Source organism: Equus quagga, chromosome 1, assembly GCF_021613505.1.
Source record: "Equus quagga isolate Etosha38 chromosome 1, UCLA_HA_Equagga_1.0, whole genome shotgun sequence".
In the NCBI taxonomy this organism is placed as follows: domain Eukaryota; kingdom Metazoa; phylum Chordata; class Mammalia; order Perissodactyla; family Equidae; genus Equus; species Equus quagga.
The window spans coordinates 7748611-7764486 of record NC_060267.1 but is presented as its reverse complement, the minus strand read 5'-3'; the positions used below and the strand labels follow the sequence as shown (position 1 = coordinate 7764486).

At 39.4% G+C, this 15876-nt stretch overlaps 1 protein-coding gene across 1 annotated transcript in view; it reads right to left on the bottom strand.

Moving 5' to 3' along the window:
* Window positions 1-15876, bottom strand: part of TAFA2 (TAFA chemokine like family member 2) — a 412641-nt gene that overhangs the window by 23779 nt on the left and 372986 nt on the right. Inside the window, exons 3-4 of the mRNA XM_046645099.1 lie at window positions 10313-10465; window positions 9087-9211 (exon numbers count right to left, since the gene is read on the bottom strand). Coding sequence (XP_046501055.1) covers window positions 9087-9211; window positions 10313-10465 — 278 coding nt within the window. The remainder of the gene's footprint in view (window positions 1-9086; window positions 9212-10312; window positions 10466-15876) is intronic.

Here is a 15876-nt window from a genome sequence, read left to right as displayed (position 1 = left end):
GTCCATATTCTTGTATCAATTTATGTCCCTGGTTCCCTGGAAGTCTGCACATCATGTTCCTTAGCAGGTACCTTCTTCTACACTAGCTGCTAAAATGTCTTTAATGTTCTTTTCTTTCAACACGTTCCTTCTGAGAGAGCCTCCTTAATTAATTATTTCAACGCTATTTAAGGGATAACTGATCTCTGACTTCTACTTGATCTTTAGGACTAAATATCAACCTATCCACTTGATATCTCCACCTCGTCATGTCTTTATCAATTAAAATCATCAAATATGTCAAACCAGAAATATATGAGTCTTCCCGAGATTTTCCCGTTCACTCACTTCTTATATTCAATTCATTACCAAGCTCTGTTGATTCTGCTTCCCAGCCCTCTATGTCCGCACTATATCACTCTGCTATCCTAGTTCAGGTCCATTCCCTCCTACTTCCTTCAATTCCCCACAATTGACAAATCGTAGCCAAAGAGACTTTCTAAAGTGTAAATCAGACCCTTCTCCTCTCCTTCTTAGAGGTTCTTCAATGGTTCACCATTGCTTAGCAATAACATGCAAATGTTTCATCACGGCATTTAAAAGGCCATCATGAGGTAACTCAGCCTGCCATGATTCCCTTCCCAGGGATACCCCACCCCCTCACACACATGAAGTTACCCTATGAACTGACTTTAATTCCATGAGCAAGCTAGGATCTTCTCTACCTCCACGCCTTTGCATAAGCTGGTTTTTATTGCTTGTAGTAAATTGAACTAATTGACTCTGAACTTCTGCTCATCCTTTAAGTCAAATACGATGACCTTCAGAAATGAGGAACTTGCTATTTCCCAAGACAGCCCATTCAATATCTAAGTGAGGAAAAAATACCTTCAATATACTAATCCGTTTCTGTCCACCTCTCTTTATCTAGAGCTGACCCCGAGATAGTTATTCTTTGGCCTTAACTGTATTCCTCGTAGTCACAGAACAAGTCTTATTCTTTCTTTCACACGATATATCTTCAAATACTTTAAAACATGTTACTCCCAGTGCTTCTATTCTCTGAGTAAATATCCACACAGTCCTTTACATAAGCCTCATTTTTCCAGCCTACTCAAAGATGGCGTCCAGATCTTTATTGGATACCCCAGACAAGGTCTGACCATTATAGAGTAAGCTCAGCTCTGCCCTTGGTATTAGGCACACCTCACCAACTCTCCACTCTTCAGAGGTGGGTTGTCCAGCAGGGAGCTGGGATTCTCTCTCCTCCTAGAGAGAGTGGGGAATTAGGCCACAGCTGTGTTTTCCTCCACAAACTCAGCGTCAATCATAAGGCATTTGGAATGCTGAGCCTGTGGGAAAAATTACCTTTTATTTCTCAGCTGTACCTTTACCCTACTCTCTAAATTAACTTGGATTTTAAAGCAACGATTAAGGGATTTAAATTCCACAGAAAATGTGTGAGGAATAGAGGAGGGAAAGAGTCATGGGGGGATGAATACAGGGGAGAGTACCTGGATGTTTTAACCGTGGCTGTAACCCACCACAGAAAAAGGAAAAGGCCTGGAAGCCCCACTAGCTAGGGTTCCTTGAACTTGCCCTTCCATTCTTCAAGTCTGGTGAGGTCTCTTCCTCTTTTAATAAGGTAGTCTAGACAACCAAAAAAAGATGAAGTGTTGCCTCTCCCAGAAATATTCCCTCTGAACAGATATCAAGCTCTCCAACATTAAAAATAAATCCCTGACAGAATTTTAGCCCTCGGACCTCAGGCAAGAGGGAGATTGCCTTCACCCCTTAATTCACAGGATGTAAGGAGCAGCCTAAGAATGTACCTCACAGTTCCTAACAAAATTCTGTGATGTCCAAACTATATTCTATTACAATGTGCAAACACAATTAATTATAAGATTATAAGCACAATATTCAGAGTAACACCTACAAATAAACACCTGGCTCAAATACTATAGGCACATTTAAATCTTACAGGAATGTCAAAGCATTGAGATGTTGCCCATTTTTCATTTTAATTATAGAAATACAGGCCAGGTTTTGGAAATATAGCCCTGATAACATATTTGTTAAAAGTCTTTGCATGAATTTCCAATAATTCTAAACAAATTCCAAAGCAGATTCTCTTGGCCCTATTAAATTATTGTTAATTCAGTAAGCAGCTCTTAAATTTAAAACACTAGGTTTAAAATGTTACTTTTACTAATGCTACTTCCCAGACACATAGCTTGGTGTCCTACCTACCCTTGGGCTCAATATAGAATCGAGGAAAAGCATACCTTCAATATACTAATCCATTTCTGTCCATATCTTTTTGTAAAATACTTATTATTATAGTAATTATACAGTTCTTTAAGTGTTTTTTTTTTTCCCAAATGTCCATATCAGTTGAGATTTAAAATCTTTTCTAATATGAATTTCACTCAATGTCTGCATTTCTTGTTACTCTGGTAAAAAATTTTCACCTGCTCTTCTTCATAAATATTCAATTCAAGGTGTTATACCATATTTAATTATTCATTAAGTTAAATGACCTAGAAATAGTGGACATTAATGTAAAACATAAAACATGCTCTTTCCACAATTCTGTCTGTCTCACCTAATGGCGACTTCCTCATCCTTCAGGCCAAAAATTTAAGTCAGTCATGATATGCCTCATATAACCTTTCTAACCCTAAATTCACCCACTTGCTTTGCTCACTCCACTCCAGCCACACTAGCATCGTTGCAATACTTTGAATATGATATTCCCAGGGCAGCTCCCATCACAGGTACTTCGCACTTGTTCCTCACTTTACCTGGAAAGCTTGTCCTCCAGATAGCCATGGGGCTCATCCACTCCTCTCCGTCAAGACCTCCATCAAATATTCAAATTCCCCTGCTCAGCACTCTGCTTTTCTCTTCCATGCTTTCCTGTCTTCCACGGCACCTATCACCATCTAACATCCTGTGTACTTTACTTCTTTATTTTATTTTATGTCTCCTCCTGGGTGGTAGGTAGAACCCTAAAGATGCACCCCCAAGATTTCTGTCCCCTGATTATTCATACACACACTCCTCTAAGTACTGCTGTATAGGGACTTTCCAATGTCATTAAAGTTGCTCATCAGCTGACCTTCACCATAGGGAGTTCACCTTGGATTATCTGAGTGGAACCAATGCAATCACCTGAGCCCTTAAAAGCAGAGGAGAGATGGGGGAAGGGACAGGGCACGGAGATTGAAACCATGAGAAAGACTCTACATGCCATCCTGGTTTGAAGACGAAGGTGGCACTGTGAGAAGGAAAGCAGGCATTCTGAAGGAGGTAAGAGAGTCTTCCCGAGGACAGCCACTGGAGGGAAGCTCATTCCTACATCACAAGGAAGCGAATTCCACCAATAACCTGAGTGCAATCGGAAGCAGATTCTCCCCGAGGACCTCCAGAAAGGAACACAGCCCTGTTGTGAAAAGGTGCAATACACCCCTTGATTTCAGGCGTGTGAAGCCCAGAGCAGAGAAACAGCCAAGTGTGCCTGGTTGTCTGACCTACAGATCATTCACGGATGTTATGTTAAGTCACTAAATTTCTGGTAGGTCATTAAATTTTCTAAGGCAGCAATAGGAAACTAGTACACGCTATCAGAATATAGACCCTATGAGGCCAGGAATTCCCATCTGGGTTTTTCCCCTCTGTGGAACCTAAAACAGCACCTGACAATAGTAGACATGCAAATGCTTACTGAATGAATGAATACACAGTATACACATTCTTTCCCATGAAATCTATAGTTTACAAGATCTTATGAAATGTTTACCCCAAAATATTGAAAAAGATATTTAAAATTAAAATGTAACAGAGGAATTGATTTGAAAATTGTCTGTTCAGTAGTTTGTATCTTTGTAAAGTTAGCAGTGGCTATCACTTCCATGGAGCAGACATAGGAAGTAGTCAAATACTGCCTTCTAAAGTAGTGGTTTTCAAACCGCATATTGTAACACACTGGCCAGTCATACAATCAATTTATGAGGTTGAGATTGGAAGGAAGGAAATAAAACCAAAAAGTCAGGACTTTAGTTTTAGTGAAGGGCATATGAGTGTGTGTGTGTGTTGCGTGTATGCTGGATCACAATGTAAGATGTATTTCTTACTCTAGGTACCATCAAAATAACTTGAAAACCACAGCCCTAAAGATCATCATACTCTGTGCTGTGGACCAGGGTACAATTTAGGGCCTGACCTGAGGTGAAATGAAGACAAATGAATGGGGAATGTGTCTGTGAAGAATGGCTGGTCAAGGAGGACTACAGTATCCTGAGTCTGTGATTAAATTTGCAAGGCAAGAGCAAGCACGGTGATTGAAGAACTCACACAAATTGCAGCACCTTAAGGGGAGGAAATGAACCTTTTTCCTCTTGCTGTGTTCCTCCTCTGCCTTGGCCCTGAAATAGCACCCCTGGACACTGTTCAGACCCACCAACAGAGTACAGTCACTGAGTTTTGGTATAAAATCCACATCTGGAAGGGGATGACTTGAGGCTTTAGTCAGCAAAGCATCATAAGATGCTATTTCTTTTCTCCCTTGCCGGGAAAGGATTAAAGACCTAATCCTTATCTATCTTCTGAGATTAGCCAGTTATTAATGTCATTTAAATTTAGCTGGAAAGGAAGTTAGAAATGTCCTTGGCACAGGGAACCAAAGAATAAATATTGGTTAGAGGAACTTGAAATTGAATGTAGCTCAGCATTCTCATTTATTTGCAGATGAGGAAGCTGACCTAAAGGCTTATGCTATCTCCAGTATTACAACAAAGTTGCTCTTGGCTTATATATACCAGTAATGCCAATGTTTATTGTCAATGGACTACATATGGATAAAGAAAAGAATAATGCTGTAACTATTCATTTCCCCACTCAAGGGCACACTCCTGGTGGGCAGGGATCATGCCATACATCTTTGTACCTTTGTTAGTGCCTACTGTGGTTGGGGAAATTAAATAAGATAATACCTGCAATGCTCTTAGCAGAGCACCCAATACACTGTAAGAGCTAAGTAAATGCTTTCATATTTGCTTTTGTTGCTTTGATTGTAATATGAGTTTCATTATTATAGAATGTTTATGCACAAGATATTCTTAATATTTGTTGATTTACATTGCATTGTACACTGAAATAAAATATTCCTACCCTTAAAATCCCTTTATATATGAAAGGACATTAAAAAATTACAGAGTTCTTATCTGCGTAAGACACTTTAAGTAAATAAGCAAAGATGAAAGAATTCCAATTAGTTAAAAACTGCCCAGAAAATTTCTTCTTAAGCATATAAAAAGTAAATAGACCTGGGATTCATGATTCCTAAAGATAATGCTTCTAATAAAAATATAAAATCTTGTATAATACGAAGTTAAGTTCATTTTTCCTTAGGTAAGACATGAGGGCTGCAATGTCCGTTGGAGTCCATACCATTGGCCAGGGGCTGTAAATCCTAAAAGCAGAATGTGACTTCCCTTAGGAGTTGTTCCTCAGAGAGAAACATCAAAACATTAAAAGAAATGAATCACAGTCTATTTTTTCTGAGGATTCCAACTATGTTATCAAAGATTTTTTTTCTCAAATCTTACAAGCCTTACAGCACCTTTCCCCTTGCTACTTTTGTGTTAGATAATTAGCATATAATTATGTGTTCTTTCACACTGGAAAGACTATGATTTTATTAACGACTCTTTGAAAAATTCTTTGCTATTTATCTTTGAAAGTGAGTTTGAAATCAAAGGCTTTCATGACTTTTCCTTTCTTTCTTTTTAACTTAGGAGTTCTTAAAAGTAATACAATAGGTGGTTATGGATGTCACAAACAGTCATAGGTTTCCATCTTTAGAGTGAGAAATAGAGTTCCAGAAACAAATGTTGCATCATCCTTTCTCTCCAGATTAAATGTTTGCGGTTTTGCAGAACATGTATGTAAAATATTGATGTTCCAACAAGGACTCTCTACTCTGCCTTCTCCCCTTGGTAGGACAAAAAGGGAATGGTCAGAACAATAAGCTTCCTGAATCTAGTACACAGACAGAAGAGGATATAATGCACATTTATAGTAGGAAGGACTATGTAAGTTCCAAATTAGTCTTAAATGAGGACTTGACCCAGCCCCTGCTCTGTAGTCAATTCTGGAAGGTACCACACATTTCTGCTGAGGCCAGGCAAGCCTCATTGCTGTTTTTGGCTGACTGCTTTTTTTCTAACATTAGACTTACCAGAGCACTCCAGATTGGATATGAGCAATTATAAGGGAGGATGTACATAATTGCAAATTTTAATCATTTCTCGGGCCATTTTGCTTGCAGTGATAATCCCGTAAGACCAACATATCTTGCATAAGAAACACAAAAGGCTTTTGGCTGAGAGCAGCTCTTCAGTTACTTTGTAACCTATTCCTGCTTACCTTCTGGATTCTCTAGTTTGTGGCTGGGCCCCACCAAATCAGGGCTTCAGTGGCAGCTGAGGTCCCCACGGCCACGGCTAGCTTATTCAAGACTGGCAAGTAGAAAATACTACCAGTGATTAAAATAATGATCAGGTTTCTCCTCAATAATATTGCTGCTATTTCTTATGGCAGAAAGCACCTCTGTCCAACACTTCCACTGTGGGCAAAGTAACATCGTGCCAGAGCTATTTCAAGAAGTTTACTTATTTCCTATACTTTTTGCACTATTTCCATGGAGATGGCAGAACAATAATGACCTGATGAATTTGGAAACTTTGCTTTTTTATGGCCTTGGAGAAATTTACCTAGATTGTTTTGTGAGTCAAACTAACATCCATAATTGCACATCTTTTTGCCTAGCCCTTTGGAATGCCATGATGGTCCTTTAGTTGAAAATGTCTAAGTTGCTTCATTTTCACCAGCAATATTTTCTCTTGTGAAGGAAAAAAAAAATTTACTTTGATTATACTCAAGAAGCTCCTTCTTTTAAGCCCCCTTGTCTTCTCTTATATATGATGATGACGATTTTCCCTTTTTAAATGAGAACTATAGACTCTCAGAGTTGGAAGGAATCTTAAAAGTAATTTAATCCAAACACCTACTGTTGCATGAATCCTCTCTACAATAATCGTCAATGAGGTCCTCTGTTAACAGCTGTCTCAGAACAAAAGAGATGAAAAAACAATAGGGTGTGCATTCCACTCTATGTCGCATGGCACCTTGTAACTAAAACTAGAGGATCCGGATGTGGTCTTCCCTACTCAAAGCTCTCAGTCTCCATCCAGCTTGTTTCATTACATTACAAAGAACTTATGAAGCAGAGACTCAATTTTAAGGTTGGATCATTGAGAACATGACCCAACAAGGCCAAGAAGGAGTGAAGCAACACTTACAAAACAATTTAGTATGAGAATTTAGATCATGCTCGTGACCTCTTCATTTCAATGAGCCAAAAAGTTAAAGATATTTTTAAAGGTCTACCTCGTATGAACAGTACTATAAGAAACTTCCATCACCGTTACTTACGAATAAGTGAAATTATCTAGTATAAACTAGAGGTTAAGAGATTAGGTTCTGGAATGAGACTGTGTGGTTTGAACCCTGACTTCCCCAATAATTAGCTATATGACCTTGGGAAGTCACTTAACATTCTGAAGCTTTGGTTTACTCATCTGTAAAAAGGACATAATAATATTATCTTCTTCACTGGACTATGAAGAGGATTAAATGAGCTAATTCACATGAAATGCTTTCTTCAGTATAGGGCATATGTTTTAAGTATCCAATAAATGTTAGCTTCCTCATGTCCACTGAAGTAATAAAAACATAGAATTTCGTTTTAGAGAGCTCACTATTTTTTAAAAAATTGTTTTAGCATCTCAAATCTGCAGTGAATTTCCTTGAATGCTATTTTGGACTAAGAAGTAATAGTGTTAGGAAAAAAATATTTCATGCTATAAGTAGTTTATAAGGAAGTTTTATATTGCCAAGATGTTTTTAAGAAATCAATATGGATTATATCATGTGCTAACTAACTGAATAATAGCACTATTCTAATTAACTAATCAGGTACGCTGTGGATTTTAGAAAGGTGTGCCGGCATTTAGCTAACAAGTTAAAGTCATGAATCATTTGACAAAAATGTAAAGTTATTATTTGTGCTATTAGAAACCTAGTTACTTCTGTGTATGTTTGAACAGTTATTACTCAGTAGAATAAATTATATATCTGATGGAATTATAAAATAATCCTCTTGAATGTGTCCAGACAAGGTTTAAAAGAAACCTCCTATTATCAAACAATATCATAAATTAACCCATCTCTAGTTCGTTGCCTTTTTGTAAAACATCCCCATATACCAATATTCTGTTCTAGTCCCCAATTATCCAATTCTAGTCAATAATCTGCTTTCCCCTCAGAGAAAAAGCAAAACAAAACAAGCTTTCATTTGCTCATTCTACAAAGAAAAGTATTTAAATTCTGCCAGTCCAGAATATCCATTGAGCTAGTTAGGAAATCAAAAAATACAGCTAACTATTTTTCGCTTCTCTCCATTTCCCTGGAAGTCAGTCATTGCAAGCTGAAATATATCATTGTCTTAAGAGGACTCTTTTCATATTGACCCCAAGATTCAGAAACTCCTCTGAGTGACCCATTGCAATGACCGCAAACTTAACCATTAGAAAACTATTTATTGCTCCAGAAATCAGGGAGATCAAAATAATTACTTCCAGAAAAATGGGAGAATTTTAGTTGGAAAATTTGATAGTCGTATATAACATAAAATCTTTTTTTGAGAATTTATTCAGATTACTACTCATCAGAAGAATAAGGGCTGAGATCACCTTCCCAGCATTTGATACACATCGTTGAGGGGCTTCACATTTCTGTTAGTATCTCATGAAGGAATAAACAGTGTTTATTAGATAACATGACAGTTGATGGCAATCCATAGAAGACGTTATTCTGAGTGAAATAAAAATGCGCTATAAAAAAATGAGATGGGAAAAAAATGGACTATGGAAAATTATACTATCTCATTGCACAATCCCCACTTAGAGATGTCACTGCACAGGCCCTATGCTCTGTTAATTCAGAGACACTTTGCTTTCACAAGATGGCTGTCCACTTACCCTGGTTGTTTTCACTTTATTCCCAGAGGAACAGCTCCATCCTTTCCTATCCGGAAGAACTTTACATTCCTCTCCCTCAAGACACGGCTGCATATGGCACCACCATTTCTGTTCCACTATTGAAGCTACAGGAGACAGAAAAATCAATTCAATGTTTTCCATTTGGGCTTGATAATTCTCTGGTCCACAATTAAAGAGGAAAAAATGCCACCAATTCTTCCCACCAGGGGTAGACTGAGTTTTGAGGCATGCTTCCTTTTTTGTCCAAAGGAGCTGAATCTTTCTAGATTTTCTGACTAAAGGATTTTCTTTTATTTCAAATTTTACTTTATTATGGTAAGAATACTTAATAAGAGATCTGCTCTCTTGACCAATTTTTAAATGTACAATACAGTATTGTTAACTATAGGGTACCATTGAAGGATTTTTCATGTGAACATACAGGCTTCATTAAAACTAATATATTAGAAAGAAACTATGAGGACAGGTGCATGCGCTGATTTACATCAACATATAAGAAAATGAGCCCATGACCAGTTTAGATTCAATATTGTAGAATAAATGTTATATTGCCCATAAGTAGGCTGAAAATCAGGAGGGAATTAGAATTAACACTGTTTTCTCTTACTGTGGGCAGTAACCATTATCACAAGGCATGCACCATGCTAATATGAGCATAACAAATTATTACTTATAGTAACATCACTTAAATAAACTCATATAAAGATTAATATCCCATTGTAATTAGAGGCACCCTCGAATAATTTATTTTGATGCATATAATCACTATTTCATGTAAATTCTATCCACGACCAAACATTCGCTCATATGTATGATGTTTATTTTTTTATTCTTAAGAACCATCCATAGGCTTGGAAACCCATACTATTTAATCCTCTATTTTTATCTTTCCTCTCCCAGTTAACTTACACCACACACACACCCGCCCCCAGCTGGCAAATCAATATTTCATGGTATCAAAGTAAGAAGCACATGGACTTGTTGGAACCTCATTATAATGTCTTTTGTAACAAAACTGCGTAAGATCTTAGACCTCCTTCCAAAGGATTTTAGACTTCAAAATGCCTCCCAAATAACCTCATCTCAACCACACGATTTATAGGGTGCTGTCCCAGTATTGACCCCAGTCACCAGCATTATAGTGGGGTTCCAGTTCCAAGCAGTCCCAGCCACACCATGGCAATGAGCAATGGAAGAAGTCGCACCATCCACACAAGATGGAGCAGCTCGTGTGGTGCCTGCCACCTGCCCAGGGAAGCAGGAGCACTTGACTGTTTGTGACCGTTCTTCTATCTTGTTCTTATTACAGCATCTGTGGAGTGCCACCACCTCGCAAGTGCCCGTTTTAACATGGTGAGCTGCACAAACAAAAACAAAAGATGAGACAACATTGAGAAAGCTTTGGACACTTGCCCCTCTTTTTAATTAGAAGTACATTAAATATAGCTCTATAAGAGATCCACCATGCATGAAACTAGAAGTATAATGATGCTGACTCCATAATGCAGATTTGATTTCTTTTCTAAATGTGGTAGGACCATTTCTGTCAGTAAATGCTTGGTGAAGCAGGAACAATTAGTGACTAGATTAGAATGAGCTGTTAGAACCCTCTGAAATGTAGAGGCAATACGTGGTGCCATCAAAAACATATTTATTTGCATATGATTTTTTACACATTTTTGTTCAAAATATTAATCAAATTAAGGTAAAGCCCTGGACAAGGTGCCCTGCAAAGGGGCCGAGACGAGCCCAAGTCTCAAAGTGGGTGGAGCTCGATAAAGGTCATGTTCCTCTCGGGGTGAGTGGAAGGTCAGTTAGGGAACCTCTTTTCAGGACGTGAGAATGCAGAAGGGAGGAATACACCCTCTCAGGAATTCTTCTGCACCATTTCCCTGGAAACGAACTAACTGGATGATTCTCAAAGTTGCCGCCATTTTCCCAAAAGTTCTAGCCAATCTCAGGATCCAAAAATCATTCCTTCCGATCTTGCCTCAGGGGACAACTGCCAGTAAATGGCCCCAACTGCAGCCAGAACTTGGATGGATTTATATCCAGCCTAGAAACTCAGTCTAAGAAGCTGTGCGCCTCTCCTGCCCACTTCGTTAACCCCCAGTAAGTGAACCTCGAGGGTGAGCTTTTTGGTTGATTGAAATTTTTGGACCTCACTTATCACATTATGAGAGAGTTCTGGTTTGCCTTCATCATTATTTTTTTTCAGCATTTCTTCTTCAAAATATTAACCCTACTGTGAAATGATAAAGCAAAAGTATCAACTGCTAAAAACAAAAACAGCTTAAAAAGCAAACATGTTGAAATACTATGCTTTAAGAAATTTTTAAAATGTGATTGACATAAAAGTTGACATAAAAACAGAAATTTAAATAGAAAAAGTAGGATATCTGAAGTTAATGTTATAAACATATTGCGACCCGTCATAAATGAGATCAGCACATCATGTGTTTATATTCATCTTCCCCTTGGAGATGAGGCACCACTGTGTAGTAACACTTAGTTATATCTTGTCTAGATTTTTCTTGTAGGAGAGAGAAGATAACACATATTGTCCATCTCATCCCTCCATGTAAGACCAAGAAACTCAGGTGTGACATACAGCTTTGATTTGTAATCCTCAAAAGGACTTTCAAGTAGCAAATACCACGTCCAAAATCACAAAGATTTTTCTGCCATTTTGGATACAAATGGAGATTTCCCTGTGTTAGATTCAAACATAAAGCTGTCTCTACAAAAGCTGAGAACTTGAGATCCAGACTTATATTCCTATCCTCTCATGCTCTGGAAAATATTTTCTTAGCTAAACATGATTCAGTTTGTTTTATTTCATTGAATGTTTTGTTATATTATTCAAGTCAATATACTGCTTTCTCCTGTACTTAGCCACCTTTTGAGTCAATCCAACACATCAGGCGTGGTTCTGAGTCCCGGGGATGCAACAATGAGTAAGAGGGACATAGACCCTGCTCTCAAAGGGCTCATACTCCTGTGGGGAAAACAAATAATAAATACTTAAGTAATGATCAAGTAAGACAATATTAGACTTTTAAGCTCCTTGAAAGAAATACAGTAGCGTAATGTGATTGACAGTAATTAAGCAGGGAGAGAATATATATTTTAGCAAGAGTCTCAGAGAAGACCTCTCTGAGGAGGTAACTTGAATTATGGTATGAAGGATAAGAAGGAAGCATCCATTATGAAGATATAAGAAGAGAAGAACGTTCCAAAGAGAAGGGGCAGCAAATGATGAGATGCTGGAACGGGGAAAAGCGTGGTGTGTTCTGAAGACAGCAAGATGGCCAGTGTGGCTAGAGTGTGGCTGAACAATTGAGAGGCCGAGGGAGATGTGTCAGAAATGTAGGAGGATCGTGAGGGGCTGGTATGCCACAGTGAGGAGACTGGATTTTATTCTCATCGCAAGGGAAAGCCTTTGGGTGGAAATAGTATTGCCTCATTGATGCTTTAGAAGGTTACTCACGCTAGTCTGGAGAATGGACTGAAGAAAGCAAGAGTGCAGTCAGGGAGACCAATTATGAAGAGGTTGCAGGAGTCCAGGTGATAAAAGATGAAACCTAGACTAGACCAACAGCAGCAGAGTTGGGGAGAAGTAGCAGGTTAGGGATATTTCCACGTAGAGTTGATTTGACTCACTAATGGATTGAATGCGAGCTACAAGGGAAAAGGGAATTAAGGTTACTCCTCAATTTGTCCTGAGCAATTAGAAGTTGATGGCTTAGGTAGACATGGTAGGTCTGGGAGAGTTTGGTAAAGGGAGAATTGGGTTAGACTATCTGTAGTTGTGTTTTATCTCTGCTAAGTTTGAGATCCTTATGTGACACTGGAGTGGAGATATAAATCAGGCAGCAACATTTATGAAGTAGAGCTTAGGGAAGAAATCTGGGCTGCAGATACACACAGCTGAGAGGTGATATTTAAAGCCACAGACTGAACCAAATTACCATGGAAAGGTTGCCAGTAGAGAAGAGAAGAAGAGAAAGAACAGTTCAAAACCTAGACTGGAGCGGAGGAAATAGGGAAAAAGACTGATGAGGAGCACTAAGTGAGGTAAGACAAAACGCACACGAGATGAAGGCATGGAAAACAAAAGAAGATGTTTCAAGAGGGAGGGATTAATCAGCTAAGTCACAGGCTGCCGAGAGTTTCAATAAATGAGGAGAAATAACTGTCTCAGAAATAGGACAAGGATAGTTAAAAGGACAATATGACGTAGTGGTTAAGAGCATGGACTCCAAAACCAGTTTGTTCTTGGTGCCGTGAAGTCGATTCTGACTCCAAGCGACCCTGTACACAGCAGAGCAGTACCCTGCCTGGTCTTTTTATGCCATCTTCCCTCCTTCTGGTGCTATATCAGACAATGCTCTGCTGCCATTCACGGCCAAGTTTTTTGCAAGTGTGTGGCCAGGTCCTTCTTCCTAGTCTGTCCTGGTCTAGAAGCTCTGCTGAAACCTGTCCACCATGGGTGACCCTGCTGGTGTTTGAAATAGCGGTGGCATAGCTTCCAGCATCACAGCAACATGCAGCTGCCACAGTATGACAATCAACAGACAAGTGGTATGATTCCCTGACCAGGAAAAGAACCAGGGTTATGGCAGTGAGAGCACAGAAGCTTGGGCTAGCTAAAACCACAGTAGCTGGATTTAAATACAAGCTCCTCCTAACAGCTGTATGACCTTGGGCGAGTTACCTAATATCTCTGAGTAGCAGTTTTCATGTCTAAAAGAGAGATATTAACAGCACCGTCTTCATAGGGTTGTTAGGGGATTAAATGTGTTAGCACATATAAAGTATGTGTTAAACATACTTTCTAAACACTGCCTGCCTCATAGCAGGCACCCTGTAGGTGTCAGCTATTATTATTGTTAGCATTTGCCTTTGTAAAAATCATTTTAGTGGCATGACGAAAATAAAAGCATGATTGAAATAAGTTATGTAGAGAATGGGATGTAAAACTGCAGACAATTATAAAACTTTCTTTCACAGAGTTTTGCAGTGAAGAGAAGGAAATGGAACAATAGCTAGAATGAAGCATGGGGTCAAGGGATGTTTTTTTGGGGGGGAGGAAGATTAGCCCTGAGCTAACATCTGCCACCAATCCTCCTCTTTTTGCTGAGGAAGACTGGCCCTGAGCTAACATCCGTGCCCATCTTCCTCTAGTTTATATGTGGGACGCCTGCCACAGCATGGCTTGACGAGCAGTGCATATGTCTGCACCCGGGATCCGAACAGGCGAACCCCGGGCTTCCAAAGTGGAACATGCGAACTTAACTGCTGGCCAGTGGGCCAGCCCCTCAAGGGAAGTTTTTTTAATGGATGCCATAAAAGCATGCTTACTTGCTGGAATGGTCTGGTAGAGACAGAAATTGTCAATATAGGAGAGAAAATGGGTAATTAAAACAATGTTCTTGAGGAGGAAAAAGGAATTGAGATTCAGGGCACCGGGGGTTGGCATCAGATTGCTGTGTGGACACTTAATCCATTTTAACAAGAGTGAAGGTGAGACATATAGATACAGAGGCAGGTGGGTGTGAGTGGACTAGGTGGTGAAAAGATGGGCAGTTTCTCATCTGATTTCTTCTAACTTTTCTTTGAAATGTGAGTGATGTTTGAGAATAAAAAAGAGTGAGTATATGAAGTAGATATCTCAGAAAGGGGAAAAGTAAGTTTACTGGGAAGGAGTAGTGGGAGCGTCTGCGGGGAGTTGGCTGACACCGGCTGCAAACGGCAGAGGATGGAGGTGAGGTGGGAGAAGAGGTGGGGTTACAGAGCAGGACGGGGATGAACATCTCTGCGAGGAGAGATGTTGTAGGATGCTTGGACTTCTGACGGTGATTCAGGGAAACAGAGATGTAAGCTATGACGAGATTAGTCCTGCAAGTCTTTGAGTGGAAGCCAGGTTACAGACAAGAGATTTTTAGGGCTTATTCAGATGGTGATGCCGTAAGGCACAGCGCTGAGCTGAGGCAGCTTCAGGGAGAACTTCACGGTGGCTCTGTTCTCTTCCACAGTACAAGGCAGCCAGGAGCACACAGTGAGTGTCCACTGGCCTCTCCCTTGAGAAAAGAGGCATCATTTCAGCACGAAGGCCATTTGACCATCTTTATTATAAGGAGATTTCTTCATACGTTGGAAAAGAATGGACAGGTGAAGATGCTCATCTGATTTCCCCTTCCCACTGCCAATATCAAAATTCATTTCTACTTTGCCTGACAAGAAAAATAAGAGGACAAAGTCTTGTGGTTGTCAGTAGTGCTGTTCACCAAATATTTCTGGTTCTCTCCCTTCTGGACACATGGTAGTATGTACTTCTCCACCCCATTAGATTTAGATGTGGTGATGTGGCTTGCTTTGGCCCATGAAATGAAAGCTAAAGTAATATGAGTCACTTATGAGATGAAGCAAAGGATATCAGCCTGATGGACACTTTAGGAGCTAGTGTGTATGTCACCACATTTTTCCCCGCCAGCTGGAGCAACCAATTATCTTCTTAATAGTAGAGACTACCTCCACCTGTGTCCCCAAGTGAAAAGACATGGAAAAGAGTCCCCACCAACCACGATGGACCTATGAGTGGGAAATAAACCTAAGTTGTTACAAACCTCTAAAATTTGGAGGTTGTTTTTTACTACCACACAGTAGTGCTTTCTACTGCTTCCTAGACTGTTGGGTAGGGTGTCTTTTTCCAAATGAATTAGTTGGAAGATAAGTCACGGAGTATGATATCTCAAAACCTGGACCA